At 40.3% G+C, this 19,976-nt stretch overlaps 1 protein-coding gene across 2 annotated transcripts in view; it reads left to right on the forward strand.

The window, feature by feature from the left end:
* The window catches only part of LOC126100408 (scavenger receptor class B member 1-like), a 276,724-nt gene that overhangs the window by 213,269 nt on the left and 43,479 nt on the right, over nucleotides 1-19,976 (forward strand). For both annotated transcript variants that reach the window (XM_049911001.1, XM_049911002.1), the window contains exon 7: nucleotides 10,158-10,355. In XM_049911001.1, the coding sequence (XP_049766958.1) occupies nucleotides 10,158-10,355 (198 nt within the window). The remainder of the gene's footprint in view (nucleotides 1-10,157; nucleotides 10,356-19,976) is intronic.

Below are 19,976 nucleotides of genomic sequence, written 5' to 3' on the forward strand. Positions count from 1 at the left end.
GCGAAGGGATGCCAACTGAGCCTGCATCCGAACACAGCAGTTGCAGTCCCTATCCATGGTCAAAACTGTTGTGCAAAGAACGTCTGAACTAATCTACAGAGAGCGCAAACAAATCGACACAAAATTTAAACGGTTATTAAAATACGAGATTGCCTAGTAAATGCAGTAATGCTGCTACTTGCGCACTGCTGACACACTGATCGGCGGCGGAAGGAGACTACGTGATTTTACACTATTCAGGTACTAAAACGCGATGCTACAACTATCAAATACTATAGTACGCTCGAAATTTGTGAATTAAACAATGCAAGTACCAAAAACACGCAAAGAAATTAAGAATTAAACTATGTAACAAATGAGAGAGCTAGGAGTATACGACTTGCTGCTGCAGCTGCTTATCCAACGGCGGCAGGGAGCACACTGATAGAGAGGTAAAAATTGAGACACATGCTTGGAATGACAAGGGGTTTTATTAGAATAAAAAAAAAGTTCACAAAATGTCCGACACCTGGCGCTGGACAGCAAAACGTCAGTGACTGTGCATGACAATCGTGTATAAAAGGAGCTGTAATGAGAGAGAGAATCAGATGCGCCAGCAGTCGCAGCATCTTGACGTTACCTGAAAAGGCGCTTTTAGTGAAGGTGTATTATCAGGATGGGGAATGTGCTAGTTTAGCGTTACGATCCTATTGCCATAGGAAGGGTATTCGAAGGGGTAAAGGTCCGTTGACAAATGGAGCTCTGGCGAGAATGATTTCGAAGTTCGAAGCCACTGGTTGTTTACCACATCTACCGCTATCGGGCCTTTCTTCTTCGAAGGAATACGTGATTCTGGTTTTGTAACTGCTACCGTGGCGGGTGAGAGGTACGCCGATATGTTACAGAATCGCATTATCGCCAGCCTGGCTGATAAACACCTGCTAGAACGTACAATGTTTATGCAGGATGGTGCTCCACCTCATATTGCCAGACGCGTGAAAGATCTCTTGAGCGCGTCGTTTGGTGATGATCGTGTGCTCAGCTGCCACTTTTGTCATGCTTGGCCTCCCAGGTCCCCAGACCTCAGTCTTTGCGATTATTGGCTTTGGGGTTACCTGAAGTCGCAAGTGTATCGTGATCGACCGACATCTCTAGAGATGCTGAAAGACAACATCCGACGCCAATGCCTCACCATAACTCCGGACATGCTTTACAGTGCTGTTCACAACATTATTCCTCGACTACAGATATTGCTGAGGAATGATGGTGGACGTATTGAGCATTTCCTGTAAAGAACATCATCTTCGCTTTGTCTTACTTTGTTACGCTAATTATTGCTATTCTGATCACATGAAGCGCCATATGTCGGACATTTTTTGAGCTTCTGTATTTTTTTGGTTCTAATAAAACCCCATGTCATTCCAAGCGTGTGTATCAATTTGTACCTCGCTATCTACATTATTCCGTGATCTATTCATTCAAACTTGTACTGACTTTTTGATCACCCGGTATGTAACTCTCTTTAACACTGTCACAGGTGAGTACAGAAGTGTCTGAGCTATGTTGACAAAATTGATAGAATAGGTTTGGCGTTGGCATTTCTTCAGTGATACCACAAACAGTGGGAGGAGTTTCTGAATAGAACGGTGACTGGAGACGAGCCAAAAACTCTAAGGAACATTCCAAACCGTGGATGAACACTCATTCTCCAAATAAGTCCAAAAACTTAAAAGGACGCAGTCAAACAGCCACAGCTTTTTAGGATCGCAAAAGAATTTTGCCAATGGAGAGTAACACGTGAGAATACTTTGACGTCACAGGTGTATGTGAGACTCTTAGGAAACCTGGAAACAGTGTGGGAAGATTAAGGAAGTAATCGTTTTCTGAATCTAAACTTTTTCGCTGGGAGATTGTTCAACATAGTCCCTATAATCCGGACTTGGCGTCAAGTGATTTCTTAACTATGATGAAACTCTGAGTAGATACTCAGCACTTTCGACTAATAACTAACTCAAGGATGCCGTCAACAACTGAATGAAACACCAGGCGTCACCATTCTTCGATGAAGGTATGAAGAAACTGATGTCACGGTACGACGAGTTTCAATTTGTGTAGCGACTATCTAGAGAAGTAATGTCAGCATGTAAGTACATAAGCATGTACCTACATACAAATATATGTTTCAAATGTTTTAATGGCTAATCGTCCGTTAATTTATGAGTAGCCTTCGTATTTTGCATATTATCACTCGATGATGTCTTATGGAATTATATTTTTTGGAGTAACTCATCACTTAGAAAGAAATTAGGACTAATAATTGAGTAAAACGTAGCAATAGGAACAAAGTGTTGTGTTCACCAGCGGCCGTTATGCAAGAGTTGAGATAGGCACTTTACCGGCACCGTCACACTACCTAATATTCCCTAGTAAAATTCGTCATGTGTAAACCATCACAATTGGGGGAGATTAACGATGACCATACTTTCAAAAATAGAATAAAACATTACCTTTATGAAAGTTGCCACGCCTAGGTAAAGAGTTAAATAAGCGTCACAATTTATTGTCAGTCGCCAATAAATGGAAGAGGTTATGGTTATGGACTGTAGATTAAAACTGAAGAAACTGCAAAAAGGTGGGAATTTAAGGAGATTGGACCAGGATGAACTGACTAAACCAGAGCCTGTACAGAGTTTCAGGGAGAGCATAAGGGAATAATTGACAGGAATGGGGGAAAGAAATACAGTAGAAGAAGAATGGGTATCTCTGAGGAATGGAGTAGTCAAGGCAGCAGAGGATCAAGTAGGTAAAAAGACGAGGGCTGGTAGAAATCCTTGGGTAACAGAAGAAACATTGAATTTAATTGATGGAAGGAGAAAATATAAAAATGCAGTAAATGAAGCAAGCAAAAAAGGAATACAAATGTCTCAAAAATGAGATCGACAGGAAATGCAGAATGGCTAAGCAGGGATGGCTAGAGGACAAATGTAATGATGTAGAGGCTTATCTCACTAGGGGTAAGATAGAGACTGCCTACAGGAAAATTAAAGAGACCTTTGGAGATAAGAGAACCACTTGTATGAACATCAAGAGCTCAGATGGAAACCCAGTTCTAAGCAAAGAAGGGATAGCACAAAGGTGGAAGGAGTATATTGAGGGTCTATTCAAGGACGATGTAGTTGAGGACAACATTATGGCAATGGACGAGGATGTAGGTGAAGATGAAATGGGGGATATGATACTGCATGAAGAGTTTGACAGAGCACTGAAAGAAATAAGTTGAAACAAGGCCCCGGGAGTAGACAACATTCTGTTAGAACTAGTGACAGTCTTGGGAGAGACAGTCCTGACAAAACTCTACCATCTGGTGTGCAAGATGTACGAGGCAGGCGAAATACCCTCAGACTTCAAGAAGAATATAATAATTCCAATCCCAAAGAAAGCAGATGTTGACAGTTCTGAAAATTACCGAACTATCAGTTTAATAAGTCACAGTTGCAAAATACTAATGCGAATTCTTTACAGACGAATGGAAAAACTAGTAGAAGCCGACCTCGGGGAAGATCAGTTTGGATTCCGTAGAAACTTCGGAACACGTGAGGCAATAGTGACCCTTCGACTCATCTCAGAAAATAGAAAAAGGAAAGGCAAACCTACGTTTCTAGCATTTGTAGACTTAGAGAAAGCTTTTGACAATGTTGACGGGAATACTCTCTTTCGAATTCTGAAGGTGGCAGGGGTAAAATACAGGGAGCGAAAGGCTATTTATAATTTGTATAGAAACCAGATGACAGTTTTACATGAAAGGGAAGCAGTGGTTGGGAAGAGAGTAAGACAGGGTTGTAGCCTCTCCCAGATGTTATTCAATCTGTATATTGGGCAAGCAGTAAAGGAAACAAAAGAAAAATTCGGAATAGGTATTAAAATCCATGGAGAAGAAATAATAACTTTGAGGTTCGTCGATGACATTGTAATTTTGTCAGAGACAGCAAAGGTCTTGGAAGAGTAGTTGAACGGAATGGACAGTGTCTTGAAAGGAGGATATAAGATGAACATCAACAAAAGCAAAACGAGGATAATGGAATGTAGTCGAAGTAAGTCGGGTGATGCTGAGGGAGTTAGATTAGGAAATGAGACACTTAAAGTAGTAAAGGAGTTTTGCTATTTGGGGAGCAAAATAACTGACGAAGGCCGAAGTAGAGAGGATATAAAATGTAGACTGGCAATGGCAAGGAAAGAGTTTCTGAAGAAGAGAAATTTGTTAATCTCGAGTATAGATTTAAGTATCAGGAAGTCGTTTCTGAAAGTATTTGTATGGAGTGTAGCCACGTATGGAAGTGAAACATGGACGATAAATAGTTTGGACAAGAAGAGAATAGAAGCTTTCGAAATGTGGTGCTACAGAAGAATGCTGAAGATTAGATGGGTAGATCACATAACTAATGAGGAGGTATTGAATAAGATTGGGGAGAAGAGAAGCTTGTGGTACAACTTGACTAGAAGCAGGGAACGGTTGGTAGGACATGTTCTGAGGCATCAAGGGATCACCACTTTAGTATTGGAGGGCATCGTGGAGGGTAAAAATCGTAGAGGGAGACCAAGAGATGAATACACTAAGCAGATTCAGAAGGATGTAGGTAGCAGTAAGTACTGGGAGATGAAGAAGCTTGCACAGGATAGAGTGCCATGGAGAGTTGTCAAACCAGTCTCAGGACTGAAGACCACAAGAACAACACAATGAATGCCTGTGTACGTTATATCCGTGATGTACGATTCCGATCATATTTCACCAACATAGGCACAACTACCTCGGATGCGTACAGACAAGTGAAGAGAGTTCCATACTCTCTGCCTTTTATACTGTCTTATCTGCAAACACTGTCCCTAAATCTATCATCGACCTTAACACTCTTGTCTGAGCAACGTGGCAGAAACACCCGTTCCCATCGGAGAAAACTTTATGTCCAAGTCCACCGTTCAGCCACTTCCTCGAATTGCTAGTCAGTAGCAGAAACACGACTCAGGTCCTAAGCTCCCACATTATTAGAGGCATAACAACTCCAACTTTAGAAAACAGTTAATGACATATCTACTAAAACAACAGTAAGGATTACCATTGTCCCTGTACACGTTCGTTGCCCTCGTACATCCGTCTTACCAACCATATCTTCATCCTTTCCCGTATTCTTAGCTGATGCAGTCTCCTTACATTTCCTTTCCAAAGACCTCGCTATATCAGAAAACATCTATATTCTACATCTATTAATTCTTTTGGTACCTGCCACTATCATTATTGCTATTATTATTGTTACCTTTGTCACGATTAGTGGCAGCAGCTGCAGTAGTACAAGTACTGCTAGCTTTAACTTTATTAGTTTACAGTCTTAATTATTTACTCATATTGTCACTACAGACACTCAGATCATTTAATTACTACTCGTTTATTAAAATTGTTGTCTCTTAGGTAGCAATGATATACTGCATGTGTGACACCTTATGTAAGAGAGGACATGATGGCCATAATAACATCAGATTCAATAAATTAATAAAATAACGCATTATATCTTATACAAAGTAGTGCAGTAAGTTAAATCATGTCTTGTAGACGGATCTTTCTATTCAACAGACAATTTTTTATTTGTAAACTGGTACTCAACATAAAACAGAAACGAAAAGGAAAATCTAATTTGAAGTATAGTTACATCAGTGTAAATGAAATAATATGTTGATTGATGTACAATTAGGCCAGTGTGCCATTCAGGAACTTTCAGAAGGTCAGCAAGTAGCCATCCTATTATACTAATCATGTATAAACACACTCTAAACTTAAAAGTTTCACATCACATAGACAAAAACAAATCCTTTAAATGATACGTGGAAGTTGAACTTGTTAATTAACTATGTGAACGAGCACTTATGGTCATCTCTTTACCGAAACTCGGTACCGTTATTGTAGAATGAAATGGAAAAATATAGTTGAGGAGCATAAATAGAATGTTAAGAACTGCATTATACAATACACAGCTGTAAGGGTATATTTAATTAGAGACGATTGATATCAGTAAAGGATGAGACCATCATTGAATCCAATGTATCATAGAAGAATAGAAACAGATACAACGAAGTATTTAGTTAAAATATGCAACTGTTACGTGAAACAACATTAAATACATCACGTCTTACAGCACTGCAACAAAAACGTTACAAAACTATTTCAGATTTATATGTAGCTAATTGAAATAACAGTTGGCAGATGTACATTGTTCGATCACTAATATTATGTCCATTTAATCTCGTAGACATTTGTATGTGACATACCCAAGCAGTTAACAGAGCTGGGCCAAGATTATTCAGGTATTTAAGGGGACAAGTCCCTGAAAGGGCTACATTTTTAGTATTATCTTCACCCTCATAGTGCAACTTCTCTATAAATGAGAGATAGCTCAAAATTCTTACACACAATTAGGGCCATTAGTCAAAGCAGTTTCCAAAAAATGATTGAGATATTTATTATATTTTGGTACTATTTCACTGCGGTAACATTTTCTTTGGAACCACTGTCTGCACAGATTGGAAAAAGAGTCAGAGTACATACAACATTCACATAAGTGTTTCATGCCTCAAATTTCCTTCACTGATGCTGATCTGTGAAAAATACAAGTAATTTAATTTACTACAACAAAAATATTTTAAAATGTATCTCAAATATCAGCGACATCATCATCATGTTGTACTTTTTTCAGGAAATATTAGGCAAGGGAGGTAGAGGAGATCATTCTAAATATCTGTATCAATTTTTGCGAGTTTAACTTTAGTCATTTAGGAGGAAATAGTACCTGTATGATGAAAATTCAAGTTTTTGGTATATCGCAAAAGACATTTACAGATTCATTAACATACCACTATGGTCGTTTAGAACATTCCAGCTGCATACTCCAGTTGCCCTTCTGTTTCCTTATCCTCGATATTCTTTCTTTTCATTCTTTTCTTTACCCTTGAGTCCTTGGTAGCAGCATCTGCAGCTGTCTCTGCTTCGGTTACCGGACGCTTACCAATAACAGAGCTGAAACCACATTCCTTCCCATCTGGATGTTCAATTTCTTCCTAACATTGATCCTAGAATTTGCATCATCATTGAATGTTATCATTGCATTCATTACACCAATTTTCCGCACTGTTAGCCCAACAAATCCAGTTGTGGGTATTCTCTCTCATATACAGCTGTTGAAGCTTTCATTTACATTCTGAGAAAGACTATGTATACATTTCCTAAGTAGATTTTTATTTGCCAGATCCCGATATATAGGCCTAATTGCTTCCATTACAGCAAGTGGTAAGGAATACTTGTGGGTATATTGTACGCCTGTAGCATTGCTCACCAGTACTTGCACCACGAATGTATGCCTGTACCAATGCTCAACCAGTACTTGCACCACGAATCTTCCCCTTTTGGACACAAACAATGCTGTGGTGTTTCATCTGTTGATACTCTGTGAAACCATGTGGCCCAAACAGCTCGTCTCATGTTCTCCTTATCTCCTACATTTCTCCTTATTGCTAGTTCTATAATACTGAGTCAAAGAATCAATATCACGTTTTGTAAGATGACCTGCACCATCTATGTGTTTTTCGTCTGGCAATTTTTTTTCCACTGAAGTCTTTACATAATTTTCTCAGCCGTGCCCACATTCTTTTCTGTACATGCCCAACATATTCAAACAATGTCTATCAGAGTGTCCCCAAATGGTCTGTCATCAACAACAGTAGTGTGTCCTTTACAGTCTCCATTTCCAAGGTAGCCTACACATCTCACACCATTACTAACCTCTGATCTTCTGAAAAGGTTTAGAACTCCTTTCATTTCCATGTTTCCACTTGGGCCATCAAAGTTCTTTACACAAACATGGGTGCCAATAAATTTACTTGAACAACCCTGGCAGTGCTTTGTTAGACATTCATAATCTAGTATCTTACCAGTTTCAATATATGTAGCAGTTAAAACCCCATTCAGAGAAGCATGTCCTCTCTTCTGCCAAGATCCATCAAATGCTGCTACAATGTCTGTATTCTCAGACAAGGCTGCTGCTTCTTCTGCTGCTCTTTTCATTGAATGTTCACATAAATCTTTAAGTATTAATTTATTGTGTCTGTTAAACCTCAGTGGAGGTAGAGGCAAATCCATCACTGCACAAAAATCTGGGCAGCTCTCCTTCGTCTTCCAATACATTGCGTTGCATAAGCAAGCTGCATGTTTATACTGTAATGTCGACTATCAGTTACTGGCGATGTCATAGTATCACTGCGCATCTTACACGAGTTACACGCAATCACTAATCGACTTGAAAGACCATTCCTTGCAGAAATGTCCTCAGAAACGTCAATATTATCTTCACAATAGCAGTACTGAGATTTCACAGCACTCTTCAAGAGTATTGACAGCACATTTCCGTCGTTACTGCTGCTCACAATACTACTAGGCTTGTTCTTGTTACATTCAGAAAGCGAAATTTCACGTGTAGAAGCACCGCCTGTAGACACTGTTTCTGCAGCGACTTTTGAAGCAATTGATGTTAATATTCGGTTGTGCTTGGAACTGGTTGCCGTGAAACTTCCGTTTGGGCTAAATTTCTTTACTCTTGGCATTTGTAGCACAGGAAACACACACACAGAAACAAAACAACCCACAGTAACTACAAAACCACACGCGTATGAAATTCCGAAATCATATATTCTCAGGTCTTTGTTTACATTCGAACCATTGCCTTCTAGACATGCCTGTACTTTGATTCCGGGGGTCAGTGCCTTCTAGAACGCACCTGTGTTAACGATCCGTAATTAACGACAGAGAAAACAGAAGAGCAAAATAATGCGTCACGTATTCTGATGCTCTTCAAACTGACAGATGGGCGTGGCCCGTGTACAACATTACGTTCAACCTCAATTTTACAACGAACGGAAAATGATAATTTTTTTGAAATCAGCATGAAATGCTCTTTCCTATAGGCCAAGAAACTTTTGTTTCAGATTTTTATCATTTTCATGAGCATGTCCCCTTAATGAATTGCAAAAATATACGAACTACTAATAAGATCGATGTCAGTACCACATAGATGTTAAAATTACACATAATGAGAAAATGCCTCTACTACGTTACAACATTAATAATTCGATTACAAACCATTCGCATTTCGTAGAGCACTTGCCCACAAAAGACAAGGTCCATTTCTCATTAAACCTCGAAACTGATAATGTATGACATCAGTCTATGTCTCAGTGATATTTTCTTAATGGTTCATAGCTAGGGCTATGGTATATGTACTGTCTTATTTTATCCAGATCTTTTGCATGGCAGCTGCTGACTTCTCCCTATACAATTCATCACAGTAATAGGAGATGTTATGGATAACATATCATCAAGCATGAAGTTAAGACAATCTAATTACTTACTGTTACAGCACTGTGATTTCTAAATAATGACATGTTAATATAGATAAAGTTCCTATGAGCATAAAACCAAGAAATTTTCTGGCACTTATGTTTCCACAATATTTGTAATGTAGATACCGACATTGGAACCCATAAATGGCTTATAACTCTGGTACACTGAATTACTTACTAATTGTACACAATTACCTAACTTTTCACCATGAAGACCAGTACACAATAGAAATGCTTCTATATAACATATGCAAAATAAATTTTTTTATTGGAAGCAGGGTTTTTCGATATTTTTACATAACCCAAACGTCAATAAATTTCAATAGCTCCTCTCACACTATAAGATTCCTCTACAACTAACTTAATATCTGCAGTTGTGAGCTTCTCCATCATTAACTGATCCCGTCTTATGAAGAAGATGTCTTTATGTCACGACTGTGTGTATATGTATGTGTATACACAGAATCAAAGCAAAGTGACATGCAGAACTGAATATTTACTCGCAAAAGAGGCATTTATTTAACAATCGTCACAAAGAACATTTTTCTGTAAATTATGTTAAGCCATCATAATCCTCACTCTTTTTGTGGACAGTGTGACTGGTGTGTGAAATTTCACAAGGAAGCACTTCTGGTTTATTCACATATATTGTATCATTATATCAAGATGAAACCCAAAGAGCAGAGAGCAGTAGTGTATGTTTATTTGTATGTCACATGTATACGTTTTTTTTCTTTTCACAGGCGCTGATTTCGATTGTGCACAAGTATCCTTTTTACCTTAGATGGCTTGCCATAAAGATGCTAGCCCCACTAAATTCGCAACCATTCATCTCCATTACTGTGAACGAACTGATGCTGGGATACGAAGACCCGCTCGTCACACTCGGCAATACATTTTTATCAAAGTCTCTTCCCATAACGAAAATAGGAATTCTTGATGTAAGTATATATATATCTCCATTACCTTCCAGTAAAAAATTAATGCCCTTCGCACCGTCATTCTTTATTGTTTTTCACAGCAAACTGGCTATTCCCTTGTACCTCTGAATTTCCTAGTTTCCACAAGCAGCGTTGATTTACTATTTAAGTACAGATGCATGCTATTACTGGAACATTAGGGATTTGACTATGCTCATTGACTAAGATTATTGATGACATCACTTGTTATTAAACATTTTACTGCAGTAGTGAGTTTATGAACATGATATTATGGATTTTAAAAAGTGCGAAAAACATTAATAAAAGTTGTGGAAACTCCACAGTACTTCACCTTCACTGTGTATAATGAAGCCATGAGATTTATATTGGATTACTTTTTCCCAGAGTGTTGTGTAGGCTAAATCTTTCGGTTCTTTCTCCCATCTTTGGGTCTTGTTTTTTTTTTTTTTTTTTTCATTTTACTCTCAGCTGTCATTGTGGTCCCGTTAGTTTAATTTCGGTTTCTTTGTTTAGCGCTGCCAGTTTAAGCGATCAGTAGTCAGGGCCGGTGCGAGAATATTTTCCCACAACGACATCTTATTATTTGGCGCCCTCTGCTCGTGACTCTTGCAGATATTACTTCCATTCCTTGGCCTCTTGGTAAGATCCTTAAAAATAAATCTGTATCTAGTAGTCGCGGAATTGGTTGACATTTCTTTTGAAATACGTTCTAGGTTAACATTCCTGAGCTATATACTAGAATAAGAAACAATCATTTTCCATTTAAGGTAATTAGATAATTTCAGGGATCTTTAAACCCACACCTAAGTATTCTATTAGCGACAACAAAAGTGTTCTGCCTCTTAATCTGGGTAGAATTTTCTTTAACAATGAACCTTTTTCATTCTGTCATTTATAAATTATGCACTATCCATCGGAGAAAGTGGGACAGAAATACAAATATATCACCTAATTTTATACTGACACGTTAATTATAAGACACTGGTTCACTGAATCACTGAAGAAAATTCACCAGTAACAACTTAAATTTTATAAATATTTAATGAAATGAGTTGAAAATAGGCAAAAGTGATCACAGATTATGCATCCATTTAAAAACAAAGACATATTTGTTTATGATATGAAAGAGTAGCACATATGGTCTAGGTGCAGCGTCTTTGATTAGTAATGCACATGTCCTCGCTCCCGTGTTCGAACCCCTCTACTGCTTAAATTTCGAATAAAAATCCTCCGCAATGGCGGCTGTAGGCTTCCGGCATAAAAAGTCACCTTCGTTCTGCCAAAGGCCTTGTCAAAGATAACGGAGTAGCGGACAGAGGTTCAGGGCACGCTCTTGCCCTTGGTGTGGGAAAGTGCCCCTAAATGCAGAATAATCAGCAATGATCACCATCTTCTGGATGGAGAAGACAACGGAAACAATTGCGTTAAAGACGCATAATGTGAATCCGAGAGTCATGCTGCCAATTACTGAAAAAGTATCATGATGATCTCGCCATTGGCAAAAGATTCCCGACTAGTTGCCCATTCATATCTGCGGAAGGGGGCTGCCATATGGGTGGTGACCATGAGAAAAAGATTGGGTGCCGAATGAAAGCGTAACGTTCTATGAATCGGTGCGCGGAAAGTCAAAAGTCTGAAGATGGTAGGAAAGGTAGAAAATCTGAAAAAGGAAATTCTATGGTTCTATCTGCATAATGGGGGACCAGTGAAGAGAAATGTACATTTCTGGACAGACGAATATAGGATATATAATAAAGCGGGGATAAGATCCGTTATGAATAGGAAGCTAGGGCAGAGAGTGATTTAGATTAGATTAGATTAATCATTCATTTCATAGACACACAAAAGAGGGGATGCTCCTTGGTGTGGAACATGTCAGATAAACGCATTACAAAAATGTAGTTAGAAAAACTTGAGTTTCATTAATTTTAATGATCCCCAGTGAATAAGCAGTAAAATTATGTACATGAATTAAAATTAAATTTCTAATATTTACAGGTTTAATATTTACATTTTCTTTAATTAATTCCATCATTCAAACAGTAGCTAGTTTCTTGGCTATTACAACCAAGTATTGTCAAAAATTAAAATGAACAATTAGGAGATAGGGTTTTATTTTCATCACAATGACAACTTGCCAACATCGACAACGATAGTTCAGATATACATGTCTACATAGCAAATCGAATAGGTGCAGGAAGTTTATGAGGAATTGAACGGGCAATTCAATACGCAAATGGACATGAAAATCTAATACTCATGGGGGCTGGAATGTGGTTGTAAGGAAAGGAGTACGATACTAGGTTACAGGAGAATAAAGTCTTGGTATTAGGAATGAGAGAAAGACTAATTGAGCTCTTCTATCGATTTTAGCTAGTAATAGAATCACAACAGGAGAAGGTATACATGGGAAAGGGAAGAAAATAGGGTGAGAGTTCAGTTAGATTACGTCATGGTCAGGTAGAGACAACGAAACCAAATACTGGATTGTTAGGCATACTCAGGAGCACTTTCCGATACATAGGCAGATACAGACTCAGATCACAGTTTAGTATCGATGAAGAGTAGAGACTAATGAAGTGGGATGTAGGGAGATATGCTTGAAGTTTTACGAGGCTATCGATACTGCGATACAGAAAAGCTTTGTAGGTAGTTTAGTTGGAGAGGAGTGGACATCTCTCTAAAAGGGATCACAGAACATAGGTATAAGAAGGCAACTCCGAAGAAACCATGAATAACAGAGATAATACTTCAACTGATGACTGAAAGAAGAGGTACAAAACCGTTCAGGAAAATTCAGGTCTACAAATTACAAGTCAGTTAGGCTTGTAATAAATAGGAATCTCAGGAAAGCTAAGGTGAAATGACTAAATAAAAAATGTAGAGAAATCGAAAAAAAAAAATTATTGTTGGTAGGACTGACTCACAAAACGAAGAACTTAACAGCAAAGGTTGTAACATTAAGAATGCAATGGGAATTCCACTGTTAAATGCAGAGGAGTGGCTGGATAGGCAGGTGGGATAGAAAACATTCCATCAGAATTTCTACAATCATCGGGGGAGTGCCAACAAAACAATTATTTGCGTTGGTGTGTAGAATGTATGAGTCTAGCGATATACCATGTGACTTTCGGAAAAACATCATCCACACAATTCAGAAGATTTCAAGAGCCGCCAAGTGCGAGAAATATCGGCTGCAGTCCGCAGCTCGTGGCCGTGCGGTAGAGTTCTCGCTTCCCACGCCCTGGTTCCCGGGTTCGATTCCCGGCGGGGTCAGAGATTTTCTCTGCCTCGTGATGACTGGGTGTTGTGTGATGTCTTTAGGTTAGTTAGGTTTAAGTAGTTCTAAGTTCTAGGGGACTGATGACCATAGATGTTAAGTCCCACAGTGCTCAGAGCCATTTGAACCAGCCATTTATCGGCAGCAGAAAGCAATTCTGGGGTTGTGGGTGATAGTGGAAGCAAGACTAAAGAAAAATCGAGACACCTTTAGAGGCCTGTAAAAAGGTCCAACAATGTCTAATGGAGGAAGATTTTGTATATAGTGATTAAAATAGGGGTAAGCTATAGGGAAAGACGGGTGATACGCAATATTTACAACAACCAAGAGGGAACAGTAAGGCTGAATCACCAAGAATGAGTCCTCGTATTAAATTGATTGTAAGACAAGAATGTAGTCCTCCGCCCCTATTGTAAATCTATATATCGAAGAATCAATGACAGGGATAAAAGAAAGGTTCCGGACTAGAATTAAAATTAAAGTTAAAAGGATATCAGTAATAAGATTCGCTGATGGCAATGCCATCCTCATTGAAACTGAAGAAGAATTATAGGATCTGCTGAACAGTCTAATGAATACAAAATATCTATTGCGGAAATGAGAACAGCGAGAAACTTAACATCATGTTTGGGGATCACGAAGTAGACAAAGATAAGAAATTCTACTTCGTAAGCAGCTAAAGAATCCATAATGGAAAGAGCAAGGAGGATATAAAAAGCAGAGTAGCACTGGAAAGAAAGGTATTTGTGACCAAAAGAAATCTAGAAGTATAAAAAATAGGGCTTAATATGTGGAATAAACTTCTGAGACTATACGTTTGTAGTTCAATATTGTACTATAGTGAAACAAGGACTGTTGGAAAACCGGAAGGGAAGAGAATCAAAGTATCTTAGATGTAGTTCTACAGAAGAATGTTGAAAATTAGGTGGACTGGTAAGGTAAGGAATGAAGAGGTTCTCCGCAGACTCGGCGTAAGATATCCGTTGCGACGTTAGTGAGTAATTTCCATGATACTAAAGTAGTGAGTAAAAGCTGCAGAGGTGACTGGAATACACCCAGCATATATCTGAGGATCAAGGTTGCAAGAGCTATTCTGAGATTTGAGAGGTTGTTACAAGAGAGGTGTTTGTGGGAGGCCACATGAAACCAGTCAGAAGACTGATGATCCACACAAAAAAAAAAAAAAAAAAAAAAAAAAAAAAAAAAAAAAAATAAAATAAAATAAAATAAAATAAATATATATATATAACGGACATGCCCATAACTGAAAGGGCTTCTGATAAAAGTGTTTGCAGCAAGTTGTGTGACATACCAGATTTGTTATTTGTTTATCTATAAACATCATAAGACAAATTTTGCTGTAACATGTGCAGCGTGGAAGACAACTAATAGTGAAAACAAAACTTACACGTGTGGAAGGAACATGTGGAAGAGTACGCTAATGGAACCTAAAGCGTTTCAGTAAACAATGCTCCACAAAACAGCTGACTGCGACTTACTTGCAAACGTGTCGTTACGAGCCGCCTCTCCCTTCAGTATTAAATATTTATCTAGTTACAATAAACATGTTTGTAATGTGAGGTATTCTATTAAGCCTTCGTATAACTTGCTCCAATTCCAACAAGCAAAGTCTATGTTACTGGTGTTAAAGTAGGTTCATAATCGGACATTCGCAGTTCTCTCACAAACGGATCCATGTTAACTGGAACGTATTTCCTTCTACAATCATATACCTCCAACAATGCCCCATATATAAGTTTAGCACTTGGACCTTCTCTGGGACCCCCCCCCCCCCCCCGCTCCGCGTGATTGCTTGGCGCACCAAGTGGCCCCGTGTGTGTGGTTTGGGCCTTAAGCGGCCGGACGTGTCTGTTGTGGGAGTCTGTTCTCTTCTTAAAGAAGGCTCGCGCCACTATGTGGAGGTGCTCCCGTAGGTATGGGACGTCTGCGATTTTGTGAACCACCTCCGATCCATAGTGCGGTGGTAGGTCCAATGACAGTTCATCATGAGCCTTGTTTACAAAACGGTGGAGGCGACCGACATGCAGTACCGTGGCATCGTCCAGACGACAGTTGCATAATCAATAAGCTTCAGCAGGACCGTTTCGTAAATGGCGAGACTAACGTCAGGTGCCAACCCATCATACGGCAGGGACTCATACCTCTACGATATTTTCGTAACCAAGTCATTTTTTCTCCCCATTAAATTGAAATTAAGTTATTATGACTGAATAATATGTGCTAACTTCAAAGAAAATTTTAGGGCGAGAGAAGTTGCTTTCGCAATATTTTTAACACAAGTATTTCCCACATCTTCATCTAGATGGTTACTCTGCAATTCACACTTAAGTGCCTGGCAGAGGATTCATCGAACTACACTCCTGGAAATGGAAAAAAGAACACATTGACACCGGTGTGTCAGACCCACCATACTTGCTCCGGACACTGCGAGAGGGCTGTACAAGCAATGATCACACGCACGGCACAGCGGACACACCAGGAACCGTGGTGTTGGCCGTCGAATGGCGCTAGCTGCGCAGCATTTGTGCACCGCCGCCGTCAGTGTCAGCCAGTTTGCCGTGGCATACGGAGCTCCATCGCAGTCTTTAACACTGGTAGCATGCCGCGACAGCGTGGTCGTGAACCGTATGTGCAGTTGACGGACTTTGAGCGAGGGCGTATAGTGGGCATGCGGGAGGCCGGGTGGACGTACCGCCGAATTGCTCAACACGTGGGGCGTGAGGTCTCCACAGTACATCGATGTTGTCGCCAGTGGTCGGCGGAAGATGCACGTGCCCGTCGACCTGGGACCGGACCGCAGCGACACACGGATGCACGCCAAGACCGTAGGATCCTACGCAGTGCCGTAGGGGACCGCACCGCCACTTCCCAGCAAATTAGGGACACTGTTGCTCCTGGGGTATCGGCGAGGACCATTCGCAACCGTCTCCATGAAGCTGGGCTACGGTCCCGCACACCGTTAGGCCGTCTTCCGCTCACGCCCCAACATCGTGCAGCCCGCCTCCAGTGGTGTCGCGACAGGCGTGAATGGAGGCACGAATGGAGACGTGTCGTCTTCAGCGATGAGAGTCGCTTCTGCCTTGGTGCCAATGATGGTCGTATGCGTGTTTGGCGCCGTGCAGGTGAGCGCCACAATCAGGACTGCATACGACCGAGGCACACAGGGCCAACACCCGGCATCATGGTGTGGGGAGCGATCTCCTACACTGGCCGTACACCACTGGTGATCGTCGAGGGGACACTGAATAGTGCACGGTACATCCAAACCGTCATCGAACCCATCGTTCTACTATTCCTAGACCGGCAAGGGAACTTGCTGTTCCAACAGGACAATGCACGTCCGCATGTATCCCGTGCCACCCAACGTGCTCTAGAAGGTGTAAGTCAACTACCCTGGCCAGCAAGATCTCCGGATCTGTCCCCCATTGAGCATGTTTGGGACTGGATGAAGCGTCGTCTCACGCGGTCTGCACGTCCAGCACGAACGCTGGTCCAACTGAGGCGCCAGGTGGAAATGGCATGGCAAGCCGTTCCACAGGACTACATCCAGCATCTCTAGGATCGTCTCCATGGGAGAATAGCAGCCTGCATTGCGGTGAAAGGTGGATATACACTGTACTAGTGCCGACATTGTGCATGCTCTGTTGCCTGTGTCTATGTGCCTGTGGTTCTGTCAGTGTGATCATGTGATGTATCTGACCCCAGGAATGTGTCAATAAAGTTTCCCCTTTCTGGGACAATGAATTCACGGTGTTCTTATTTCAATTTCCAAGAGTGTATTTTCGTACTACTTCTCTTCCATTCCACTCTCGAATGTCACGAGGGAAAAAGGAACCCCTAAATCTTTCCATACGAGCTCTGATTTCTCGTATTTCATTATGATGATCATTTCTTTCTACGTAGGTGGGTGTCAACAAAATATTTTCGCATTCGGAAGAGAAAGCTGGTGATTGAAATTTCGTAAGTAGATCGCGCCGCAAAGAAAACCGCCTTTGTTTCAGTCACAGCCACCCCAACTCGCGTATCATATCACTTACACTCTCACCCCTACTGCGTGATAAGACGAAACGAGCTGCCCTTCTTTGCACTTTTTCGATGTCCTCCATCAATCCTATCTGGTAAGGATCCCATATCGCACGGCCATATTCCAGCAGAGGACGGACAATTATACTGTAGGCTGTCTCTTTAGTGCGTTTGTCGCACCTTCTAAGTGTTCTGCCAATAAAGCGCAGTCTTTGTTTCGCCTTCCCCACAATGTTATCTATGTGGTCATTCCAATATAAGTTGCTCGTAATTGTAATTCCTAGGTATTTAGTCGAATTGACGGCCCTTAGATTTCTGCGTTTTATCGTATACCCAAAATTTATCGGAATCCTTTTAGTATCCATGTGGATGACCTCGCACATTTCTTTGTTTGGTGCCAATTGCCACGTTTCGCACCATACAGAACTTCTATGTAGATCATTTCTTAATTGCAACTGATCGCCTGATGATTTTACTAGACGGTAAATTACAGCGTCATCTGCAAACAGCCTATTGGGGCTGCTCAGATTATCACCTAGATCATTTATATAAATCAAGAACAGCAGACAGCCTACGACACTACCTTGCTGAACATCAGATATCGCTTCTGTTCTACTCGATGATTTACAATCCATCACTACGAACTGTGACCGCTCTGAGAGGAAATCACGAATCCAGTCACACAACTGAGACGATACTCCATATGCACGCAATTTGATTAATAGTCGCTTGTGAGGAACGGTATCAAAAGCCATCTGGAAATCTGTCGACAGCACTCATTACTTCATGGGAATAAAGAGCCAGCTGCGTTGCATAAGAACGGTATTTTATGAATCCGTGTTGGTTGTGTATCAATAAGTCATTTTCCTCAAGGTGATTCATAACGTTCGAGTACAGTATATGCTCCAAAATCCAACTGCAAATTGAGGTCAGTGAAATCTAGGAAGATGGAATCGATCTGAGATCCCTTGTCGTCAGCACACATTACTTCATGGGAATAAAGAGCTAGATGCGTTGCATAAGAACGGTATTTTATGAATCCGTGTTGGTTGTGTATCAATAAGTCATTTTCCTCAAGGTGATTCATAACGTTCGAGTACAGTATATGCTCCAAAATCCTACTGCAAATTGAGGTCAGTGACATGAGTCTGTAATTCAATGTGTTACTCCTATTTCCTTTCTTGAATATCGGTGTGACCTGTCAAGTGAGCGATTGTATATGATTGCTAAGAAAGGCGCTATTGTGTCTGCTTACTCAGAAAGGAACCTGATTGGTATACCATCTGGACCGGAAGACTTGACTTTCTTAAGTGATCTGAGTTGTTTCACAACACCTAAGATATCTACTTTTTTGTCACTCATGCTAACAGATGTTCTGGTTTCGAAATCTAGAATGCTTACTTCGTCTCCTTTCGTGAAGGAATTATGGAAAACTGTATTTAATATCTCCGCTTTAGTGGCACCATCATCGGTAACATTTCCATCGCTATCGCGCAGTGACGGTATTGACTGTTTTTTGCCACTGGTGTACTTCACATACGACCACTATCTCTTTGGGTTTTCTACCAGTTACTAATTTAATTCCTGTTTGAATTCTCAAGTTTATAAATCAAAATGATGAATGACATGAAAAGAGCAGTTACAGGTAATCTGCCTCTTGATGTCGAAGTCAGCATCTGCAATAAAATTTCTATGGCTCTGCAGCATTCCGGGGATCGTCGATTCTGAAAATTCTTGAAATAGCCAGGGGCACAATCGTACGCTGTGGGGAAGTCATCTTGATTGCTGTGGCGTACTCACTCTGCATCATGAGAATCGGTGTGCTAGTTATGTGTTAAGTCCAGAAATTGATCTCTCAAAATAGAGCATAAACTATCGTGGTGCAGGCTTTACTGATTGCCCAGGAAACAAAGTTTCCAAGAGTTATGACACACCAAATAATGTTCCAACCCACAGACAAGAGAGAAGTTAAAATAACTAAAGAATCAGACATACCTTTTCCACTCATGACATTATACTTTTCCATAAATAACCTTAATAGCTACAAATCATGATACATCAGCATCTAGTATGAGATAAAAGTTATCATAATTAATCAAATTACATTCCGTATTCAAAATGGAAGCTTCCAACAATGCCGTTAATTATAGTCCCGCTGTGACCATACCCTCCGATTTCTCTCCGCAATCGTAATGAGTCTTTGATCTATAATGAGCCTTTGATCCATATAGACCATTTGGGCAGTTACGCTAAAGCATTTGTCATTGGTGCTAAAAGAAAAACTGACAGGAAGATGG

Source organism: Schistocerca cancellata, chromosome 9 (genome assembly GCF_023864275.1).
Source record: "Schistocerca cancellata isolate TAMUIC-IGC-003103 chromosome 9, iqSchCanc2.1, whole genome shotgun sequence".
NCBI classification, from domain to species: domain Eukaryota; kingdom Metazoa; phylum Arthropoda; class Insecta; order Orthoptera; family Acrididae; genus Schistocerca; species Schistocerca cancellata.